General features: G+C 32.5%; 1 protein-coding gene across 1 annotated transcript; it reads left to right on the top strand.

The window, feature by feature from the left end:
* The first annotated feature begins 255 nt into the window (after positions 1-255).
* Positions 256-2,649, top strand: LOC132266768 (elongation of fatty acids protein 3-like). The gene has a single exon (XM_059767753.1). It carries the CDS (start codon positions 454-456, stop codon positions 1,366-1,368), a length of 915 nt encoding a protein of 304 aa, XP_059623736.1. The 5' UTR covers positions 256-453; the 3' UTR covers positions 1,369-2,649.
* The last annotated feature ends 8,665 nt before the right edge of the window (positions 2,650-11,314 follow it).

Here is an 11,314-nt window from a genome sequence, read left to right as displayed (position 1 = left end):
AGAATTACTTAAATTTATTGTAAATGCAAGCTTTTTAATTTAAAAATTAGAATTAAAATTTAAAAAAAATAAAATAAAATATTCATTTCAACTCCATAATCCATATGGAAATGTGGAACACATTGAAAAGCACAAACACAAGAAAATCGGAAATTTGGTGCAATAGTTTTCCTCACTAAACCACATGTCCAATGAAATCCCGCCACCTCAGCAACCAACTCAACATCCACCGCCCATTCACGTCCCTAAATTAAATCCCCTAATACCCCTTCACAGTTCACCATCTCTCTCTCTCTCTCTCTCCTGAGAACACACAAACTAAACCACCACCGTCGACGCATAAACACCAAAAATAACAGGGTCGTTTTTTAAGCTGCTCTGTTTTCCATTTCTTTCAATAAGAAAAAAGCTGAGGGCACATCTCCGCCGTCGTTCATTCCCGCCACGGCGGTGATGGGAATGAACACCACCACCACCACACGGTCAACGATGATACAGAACCTCACCTATTTCTTATCGGAGCACCCATCAATCGTCAACTTCCGTTGGAGCCACTCCCAATCATGGGGCTCGACGTGGTCCTTCCTCTTCACCTCCATCTCCCTCCACATCACCCTCTCCCTCCTCCTCCACATCCTCCTCCTCATCCTCCGCCGCACCCGACCCGTTCCCCTCGGACCCGTCCCGGCTCTCCACAGCCTCTCCATGGCCCTCATCTCCGCCACAACCTTCGCCGGCATCCTCCTTTCCGCCGCCGCCGAGATCCGCGACACTAGGTGGTTCTGGCGCCGCTCCAAGACCCCCTTCCAGTGGCTGCTCTGCTTCCCCCTCGGCACCCGCTCCTCGGGTCGGGTCTTCTTCTGGTCCTACATCTTCTACCTCTCCCGGTTCCTCCACACTTTCCGGACCTACTTCACCGTCCTCCGGCGACGGAAACTCTCCTTCTTCCAACTCTTCAGTCAATCAATCCAGATTTTCATGACCTTTCTCTGGCTCGAATTCTCTCAATCGTTTCAAATTCTGGCGATTCTGGTCACGACCTCCGTCTATTCGGTGGTTTACGGGTACAGATTCTGGGTGGCGATCGGATTGCCGAGTGGGTGTGCGCCGTTCGTGGTGAATTGTCAGATTGTGCTTCTGGGTTGCAATCTTTTGTGCCATGTTGGGGTTCTGTTGCTGCATTTGATGAAAGGTGGGTGTAATGGAATTGGGGCTTGGGTGTTCAATTCGGTGCTCAACTCCGCGGTTTTGTTGCTGTTCTTGAATTTCTATGTCAAGATGCATATCAGGAAGAGAAAGGTTGTTGGTGGTGTGATTGGTCGTGGTGGTGGGTCAGATATGGAGACAGTGAAAGAAAAAGATATTTGAGTGGTGGGCTTGCACTTTTCTTTTCTTTTCTTTTCGTTTTTTTCTTTTTTTTTTTTTTTTCAGATGAGGTATAAAAAGGTACAGTTTTCCAAGGTAAATATATATACGAGTATATATATATATATATGAGTTTTATTCTCATTCTCCTGTGTGTTTGCAAGAGTTTGAAATTAATGGAAGTAGTAATTATTGGTAAAAAAAAATCATTAAGGAGAATAATGGTCGTTACTAAATTCATAGTCAATTTGTTAGGTGATCCTATTTATTGATTTGATGCAGTTATTAGATATTACACCTTTTAGATGCTTTATATGAGTTTTATAATGAGTAGAGGAAAATTTTCAACTGATTCAAATTGACTAACTTTTTGAATAAAAGGTATTTGTGTGTGTGTGTGTGTGTTTTTTTTTTTTTTTTTTTTGGAAATTCGAGGTATGCGATACTTTGTCCTGATTAATCCCCGAGGACCCGTGTAAGGCGACCCTCTCCACACGGACCGAGTAAAATTCAGACTATGTCTGTGGTCGTGGCTCCATGAAATTGCTCGCATCTAAAAGGAATCAAACCTGAGACTTGAAGCTTAACGAAACTCCAAGTCTCAAGCCTCTTCCACTAGGCCAACCTCTTCCACTAGGCCAACCTCTTGGGGTTGTGTGTGTGTGTGTGTTTTTATTTCCTCATTTGTATGTTTTATTGACGAAATGGAATGTGGTATGATAGGTTTCATGTATGGATGATGATGTAAATGATTTAGGATAAAAGTATTTCAATTATGTGCCTATCCAATTCATTAGACCTTTTCACTTTCTTTTTTTTTTTGTTTCACCACTGTTAAAATTTCTTATGTGAAATCTTATCATCAAAAGGTTATTTCAGTCATTTTATCCTATTTAAGACTGAAATCTTATCCTCAAAAGTTATTCTGCAGGCGGAATTAGAATTAGAACCATGTAAAGAATTTTCAAACAATGTAGGAGGAACATTTTTCAGTCAAAAATGATTTAAAGTCGAATTACCAAATATATTTATATAATCGAATGACTTTATTTGTCTGAATATTACTATTCGTTTTTTTTTTTTTTTTTTTCTTTCATTTAGGATGACACAAACACTCAACTTAGGTAGTTTATTTGGATTTATTTTCAATTTATTCTTATCAAAATTTGGACTAATTAAACCTTGTTAAGTTTGCAAATTTGATTTTGAAAAATAATAGTGAGCTCTGTTAGAGAGAGCCCACATTGTTGACCATTCTTTCTTGAAATGACCCAAAAATAAAAATAAGGTGGCTGACAACTGCCAAGATCGAATCTACATTGACTTGGAGAAAATTAATAGAAGTATAATGAATACTAGACTAGTCAAAATGTGAAGACTCTGACCGAAACTAATCATTTTAATTTATGTATATCTTTTTGGAATTTGGACCAATTCACGTAAATTCATTTTTTCTAATGATGTTTTATCTACTAATTGCATTTTTGCGATGTTGGATCCAACCTCGACTTTTTGAAAAGGATGCCATTTATTATGGTTAGCTTTATATTGATTCCATGAAGTCATCTTTATAATTACTTGCGTTTCGAGATGAAATTAATTTTCACTAATAGAGTATATATTGGATGTACGATATGTCATGTCATAAGTGTATGATATGTATCAATTTAAATAAATATAATTTATTATTTTGTTATCAATAAATTTATCAATATAAGAATTTTTTTTTTCTTTCTTTTAACATAACACACTAAGTTAGTGCCTCTTATAAACTTTAAAATGTCATACATTTATTAATTTAACTTTTAACTTTTAACTTTCTTATCTTTCATATATATATATATATATATATTTATATATAAGTATATATAATCGTTATTTTATGGTGGTTGTGTCTTTTTCTTTTTCACCCAACCTGCAATAAACAGAGTCACATACCCACCGTTGTGCCACCAAGAAAAAGACTTTTTGACTCTTCAACCTCCCAGGAGGAGAATATTTTAATAAGTTTCTTTTTTGTTTTTATTTAAAGGTTTTGTTCCGTGATTTTTTCATATATATAAGTTTCTTTTTTGTTTTTATTTAAAGCGTTATTAAATAAAAACAAAAAAGAAACTTATTAAAATATTCTACATATATATACACCCCACCAATAACTAATAAATGGCAGTCCTTTTGATGAATTTAGAATAATACAAATGCCAAGGATTGCAACTTCAGTTGAAGTTTTTGTACAATGTTACATAATATTGGGATCATGGTATCATGGTTTGTAGGGTCACGATTGTAGCATCGGCTGTTGTTGTTGTGGTGTAACGAATTCAAATAAAATTAATATAAATTGATTAATATGGGTCGTATATTAAATTTTAAAAAAGAAGCAAATATGGGTCATGCATAAGTATATTAAAAATAAAAATAAATAAATAAAATAAAAATTAAAAAAAAAAAGAAAAAGAAAAAGAGGATTGCCCTCGCATAGCAATAGCTTGCCCAGTGTACACGTATAAAATATACATACCCCTACAACTATGCTTTGGAGTTTGGAGTTTTTTTTTTTTTGTTTTTTTTTACCCTGGCAATAAGAAAACAGCCATGCGGTATCTACAAAGAGCGTTATAAATAGTCATACAAAAACAAACAAATCATGAAGCAAGAAAATAAAACTGAGAAATGGGCTCCAAATTTGCTGAAAAACAACGCACTATCGGAAACCACCAAGTGAGGAAAGTAGCAACGAGAATGACGCATAAGTCAGACCATCGTCAAGGTAACTGCTTTAAGACTATATCTACAAGGCGTTGCCGATGGGGAAGAAACCCTCCCAAACCCCACACAAAAGGCAGGAACAGCAAAACCCACACAAAGGTGGGGACCACAAAACCCACACAAAGGCAGGGACACCCGACAGAGATCAGAGATCTAGCGGGAAAACAAAAAGCAAATTTATCCCGTCAAGCCAGAAACAAGCCTTATAAGAGCAGATTTAACAAACGGCATCAAAAACCCACCTACCGAGCGACTTTGTACAACACTTCGAATTTATTATGCGGTGAAAGGGGAGGATCGGCACTTCCCTACCCCCATGGGAGGGGGTGGGGAGCATAACAGAGGGAGAGAACAAAAGGGGCGGCTTGGGTTAGAGCGAAGCCAGAGAAAAAGTTGTAGAGAGAGAAAGTTGTAGGCAACTATCTAATCCCTCGAGTTTGGAGTCTTTGGACATGGTTCAGAATAATGCTTCTAGACAGTTATTACAAGGAGACTCATTCTTCATCGAATTTGAAAGAAGAAAAAGTAATTAAATATTTATAAATTGAGTCTTAGCACCGCTTAAAAGCTATACCGCGCGAACATAAAATAGTGAAAAGTTATACAAAATTTTCCATAAACTTTTTATTTTATTTTTCCGAAAGTTCACTTTTTTCATAAATCCTTAGTGTTAACTCTAACAACAAAGTGGTCGTCCAAAATGTTAACCCGCCAAATTTGAATGAGCCCTATACACGCAATATCTATTCACAACAACCAACAAATAAAGTCCTTTGGCTTTGGAATTGAGCCTCTGTATTGCGGTCACAAATGTCCTAATCAACATTAGAAGATGTCAAAGGCAACATGAATTGAGTTGTGGTTTGTAGGGCTATTTTAATGTCATAACAGGTCAATATCACCTTAATTTCGTTGGCAATAAACATTGTCACAACATTTTCCATGATTTTCATTTTTACTAAAATAAATTTAGAAAGGAACCAAACAAATCCCATTGCTGTCCGAATTTGAGCATCAATGTTGGACAACTTAATTTTAATATTTAATGGCCATATAAGGATCTCACAATTCCAACCAAGAATATCCCATATATTCTCATTGACTATCCTCTCTTAGTGTGGCATCTACAATAGAATATTTGATTCTTCCACTGTAAAATTGGATCCAAATAATGTGCCAAAGTGGGAAACTTTTTCAATTATAACTATTTTTAAATCATTTTTTATGATTCCGAAGGAGTTGAATCTTTGGTACTTGAAGAAGAAGCATAAGATTGATAAATCTATCCTATTGAGTCACTTGAAGATGCAAATTCCTCCTAACTATACCTTTTTTGGTTAGCGGTTTCAAATTCGTTATCTTTCTCATTCACTCTAATATTTCACAAACGGATACGTTCGGAAATGTTTTTATAGGAAGGAAAATCGGGAATTGAGTTCATCAGTAAGAAATTACTTTTACAATATCTTCTTCTATGAAACCTTTCAAACATTTTGATTCATCTAGGGGAATAGGAAGGTCAGTCTAGTATGAGAAGCAGGCAGTCGAGACCACTACATAATCAAACCTGGAATTATTACTTATACATAAAATAATAAATCTATCACAAAATTATGTAAAAACTAGGGTTGCAATTTGGGCGAGTTGAGCGGGTTTGAGGTATAATTTGAGCCCAACTTATCATATGAAATGCTAAACCCAAACTCAACCCTAACCCTATCATCAATCTTAACTACTCAATCCAAGCCCAACCCATCCTTCTATTTTTAAATTCGGGCTTAAATTCCGTGTAAAAAATTCGAATTAATTCGAGTTACTCATATGGCTAATCTTTACACCGAAAATTAAATATGATCTTGAACTAATTCTAGATTAAATTACTCTTAAATAAGAAAATTTTTAAAGACTTTTTGTAGGTTTTTAATAAATTACAAACAAATTTTTAGAAATTTAATTTTCCTAAATGTTAACATACAATAAGTTAAGATTTAACAAAAAAAAAGTTGAAAAAAAAAAAAGTAATCATAGTTTAAATATTATACATAATATATTTAAAAGTAAAAATATATACGAAAATACTATTAGAATTCGGGTTCGAGTTGACTCAGATTGCTAGCACTTCAACTCAAGCCCAACCCTAATTAAATTTGGGTTGAGATTTTTTAACCCAAGTCTAACCCTAATTGTAAAAAAAAAAATTTCCTAATTGGTACTCACACATACATGTCTCTTCTAAGACTTAAACCCCTAACCTCCCTTTGGGAAGTAAGAGGCTGATACCGCTAGGCCACTGGCTCGTTAGTCCCTAATTATAAAAATGATTGTCCAAACCCGTAAAAAAACGGATTGGACTCAGGTAACCCAATCCAAGTTGCACTCCTAGTAAAAACTATATCACTAATTACTTTATTGGTACTTAAAGATTTGGTTCTAAAAAATATGGTTTAAAGAAAAGCTTAAAATAATATTTTACCATGTTTAACCTTTTTATCCATGTTGTTATTATTATTATTTTAATTCCAGAAAACATTATTTAAATGAATTTGTTATGGTAGGTATCTTGAATATTTCATCCCTTTTATTTCTAAAAAGTTATCATTTCGAATGATTGAACAAATTTGTAAAATCATCTTCAATGTTTTGCTTCTTGCTTGTTTACCGAAAATTAGGGTCAATATTTAAAAAAATAAGGCTACAAATCGAAGTATTAAGTAACAAAATAAAAAATTTTATTTCCGCTGAATGGTCCTTGTCAAGTTGAATATCCATTGGTACGTTGGCGACAGTGAATTTGATATTACTAAATTCCATTCCAAATATATATAAACTATTTGCTGAAAATTCATTCATAAACCCAATTGATCCAATATAGATTTCTAGGTCCATTCGATGCAATTTCACATTAGTTCTTTTATCAATTTATATACCAGTAAAATTTTAGGTCTAAAGTTTATTTACATTTTATGCAATACACATAAAAAAATAAAAAATAAAATAGAGCTCCATACTAAGTAATATACGCCATGCAATAGGATGCATATCAGGAAGAGAAAGGTGGGTGGTGTGATTGGTGGTGGTGGTGGTGGTGGTGGGACAGATATGGAGACAATGAAAGAAAAAGATATTTGAGTGGTGGGCTTACACTTTTCTTTTCTTTCCTTTTTTTTTCTTTTTTTAATTTCCAGATGAGGTATAAAAAGGTACAGTTTTCCAAGGTAAATATATATACGAGTACACAACATACATAATTTCTATATCTGTGTGTTTGCAAGAGTTTGAAATTAATGGAAGTAATTATTGGTAAAAAAATCATTAAGAAGAATAATGGTCGTTACTAAATTCATAGTCAATTTGTTAGGTGATCCTATTTATTGATTTGATGCAGTTATTAGATATTACACCTTTTAGATGTTTTTCAAGTGATTCAAATTGGCTAACTTTTTGAGCAAAAGGTATTTGTGTGTTCTTGTTTCCTCATTTGTGTGATTTTTTTGACAAAATGGATTGGTATAATAGGTTTCAGGTAGAGATATGATGTAAATGGTTTAGGATAAAGGTTTGCTGAGCTGATGTAATTTCAATTATGTGTCAATCCAATTCATTAGACCTTTTCAATGTAAAACCTTATCATCAAAAGGTTATTTTAGTTATTTTATCCTATTTAAGACTGAAATCTTATCCTCACAAGTTATATTGCAAGCAGAATTAGAACCAATTTTCAAACAACGTAGGAGGAACAATTTTCAGTCAAAAATGATTTAAAATCGAATTATCAAATTTATTTGTATAATTGAAAGTCTTTATTCCCTAAACATTATTGCTCATCTTAATATCATTACTTTTTCTTTTTTTTTTTTTGTTTCTTTCATTTAAGGTGACACAAACACTCAACTTTAAGTAGTTTATCTGGATTTATTTTCAATTTATTCAAATCAAAATTTGGACTAAACTTTGTTAAGTTTGTAATTTTGATTTTGAAAAATAGTGAGCGTTAGAGAGAGCCCACATTGTTGACCATTCTTTCTTGAATTGACCCAAAAAAACACATAGGCGGCTGATAACTGCCAAGATCGAATTTTCTCTGACTTGGAGGACATTTAATAATATGAATACTAGACTAGTCAAAATGTGAAGACTGACTAAAACGAATCATTTTAATTTATGTAGTACTCTTTTTGTTTCTAATGATGTTTTATTGTTGCCTAGACTTCTTGAAAAGGATGTTATTTATTAGTGTTATCATATACTCCCTCCTCGGTTATTAAGTAAAGTGTCTGTATTGATAATTGTGACTCAATTATTAAAATAGACATTTTATTTAGAACTAAGGGAATATTCATTCCATGGAGTCATCTTTAGAATTATTTGTATTTCGAGATGAAATGAATGGAGTAAATATTGGATGTATGAGTGGTGTCATATCATAAGTGTATAAATATAATTTATTGTTCCCTCTTTCTCAAAAAAAAAAAATATCACTTTTATGAAATTGTGACTCTCACAAATTGAACGGTCACGATTTCTCAAAAGAGACCCTCTTTTTGGGACTGGGAAAAATCTCGTTATTACTAATTTTAGAATAGGTCCAACTTTTTTAAAAAATAATACACTGTTATTAAGTGAGTACATTAATGACATGACGTGCCTGCACATCCAATATCTACTCATATTCCTGTACTAAGTAAATTTTTCAGTGCCTAAAGATTTATTTATTTATTTTATGTGGTGAACTAATTTAATAAAAATTAATGTTAAAATTTCTTTGTAATATATTAATGCATTCTTGTGGAAACATTTTCTTAATTCTATAGTTTAGGTTAAATTGGTGCACCAAATACTAATAGTTAAGAATAATTTAATAATTTTTTGAAATCCGCATCACACAAACATATCAACTATTCGGTATCTTTGAATTAGGAGGGTGTATTATTACTTTTTTTTTTTAAATTTATTCTTGCATTGATAAGAAATTACAATACTTAATTTAGAAAGAAGTAAATACCGCTTAACTTAGTGGTCTTTGAACCAATTATTTTCATTGCATTAATTTTACTCACTACTTGTCCCACCAAAGAAAAAGACTTTTGACTCCTCAACCTCTTATGTAGGAGGAGAATATTTTAGTAAGTTTCTTTTTTGTTTTTACTCAAAAGAATTCCGTGATTTTCTTTCGCGCGCGCGCGCACATATACACACACCACCAATAACTAATACTATGTAAATGGCTGCCCCTTTTCATGAATTTAGAATAATACAAATGCTAACGATTGCCGTTGAAGTTTTTGCTAATAATACAAATGCTAAGGATGGCAAATTAGTAATCTTTTAGAGAAATAAGACATGTCTCGTATGTTCCTTTAAAATTTCAAATTTTTTAAAAATAATATCTAAATTAGAGTAGAGAGAATAATATTGTAAATTTATAATGCACAAGCATATATATATATATATATATATATATATATATATATAAAGAAAAAAAAAAAGAAAAAAAAGAAAAAAAAAATAGAGAGACCATAAAAAGAATTGCTTTCACATAGCAATAGCGTGTCCCAGTGTACATGTATAGCATATACATGCCCCCTTCAACTATACTTTGGAGTTCGGACGTAGTTTAGAATATTGCTATTAGACAGTTATTACAAGTTTCGCATCAAATTTGAGAGAAGAAAAAGTAATTAAGTATATTTATAAATTGAGTGTTAACATCGCTTAAAAGTTAAATTGCGAACATAAAATAGTAAAATGTCATACAAAATTTGTTGCAAGAATTTTGAAAGCAAAAATATGAGAGCATATTTGGTAAAAAATATTGCAAATTTGAAAATTTGTGTGGATAGTTAAAAATATTAATTTAGATTTTTTTGAATAATGCTTTGTTACAGTGCGGAAGCAAACAAAAGCATCATTTTGATTCTTTTGACTTTGGCCTCAATTTTAGAAGCGCTTCGATATAATTCAAATGATAGCAAACGTTACCAAACATGTTTCGTGTTTTTATTTCGATACAGTATACTAACAAAAGTAAAAAACATGAAGTAAAAGCATCAGTCAAAGAGGCCCTAACTTTTTCATAAATCCTTAGTATTAACTTTAACGAAAGAATAAATATTGGGCCTGACGGTCCAAAATGTAAACGCGCCAAAATCTATACATTTTCGACGATTTGAAACACGCCCTATGCACACAATACCTATTCCTAATAACGAACAAATAAAGTCCTCTGGCTTTGGAATTGAGCCTCTGTATTGGGATCACAAATATCCCAGTCAACATTAGAAGCTGTCAAGGCAACATGAATTGGGATTGTGTTGTTGGTTTGTTGGGCTATTTTAATGTCATAACAGGTCAATATCACCTCAATTTTGTTGGCAACAAACATTGTCATAACATTTTCCATGAATTTCTTTTACTAAAATAAAATTAGAAAGGAGTCAAACAAATCCCATTGCTGTCCAAAATTGAGTACCAATGCTGGACAAACTTAATTTTAATATTTAATGGCCGTATAAGGATCTCACAATTCCAACCAAGAATATCCCATATGTTCTCATTGACTATCCTCTCTTAGTGTGGCATCTACAATATAATATTTGATTCTTCCTCCTAAATTAAATAACAAAGTTCTACTATTACACTAATGACAATGACATATGAATACTTTTCACAAAACATAAACATATATATATATATATACAAACACACACACACACATGTATAGATCCCAATGGAGTATCAGCTAGAAAATTATGCAAATCTCTCTCTAACACCAAGACATATATTCTTTAAATTTGGAAGATGCATGTAAATAGGGTACGGGTTCTACCACGTGACATCACACGGACAACATGCGGTGAATTTCACACCTCACTCACATATTTTCTATTCAATGTTTTCTGAATTCGATTGCCTATATATAAAACAATAAGTTTACCACAAAATTAAGTAAAAATTATATAATTAAATATTTTATTCGTACTTAAATATTTCGTTCTAAAACATATGACATAACATGTTAAAAGAAAAGCCTAAAATAGTATCTCACCATATTATTATTATTTTTTTTATTCCAGAAAGCATTATTTAAATGAATATGTTATGGTAGATATCTCGAATTTTTCATCCTTTTTATTTTTATAGTCACCGTTTCAAATGATAAGTGAACAAATTTCTAAAATCA

The sequence above is a fragment of the Cornus florida genome, unplaced genomic scaffold, assembly GCF_030987335.1.
Source record: "Cornus florida cultivar Cherokee Brave unplaced genomic scaffold, ASM3098733v1 CherokeeBrave_3.0.0_Hap2_Chr07, whole genome shotgun sequence".
Taxonomy (NCBI): domain Eukaryota; kingdom Viridiplantae; phylum Streptophyta; class Magnoliopsida; order Cornales; family Cornaceae; genus Cornus; species Cornus florida.
The sequence above is the reverse complement of the archived record's forward strand: the minus strand, read 5'-3'. Positions and strand labels throughout refer to the sequence as shown.

What these genes read in the sequence shown, in the direction of transcription:
- LOC132266768 (XM_059767753.1), top strand. Translation starts at nt 454, where the DNA reads ATGGGAATGAACACCACCACCACCACACGGTCAACGATGATACAGAAC.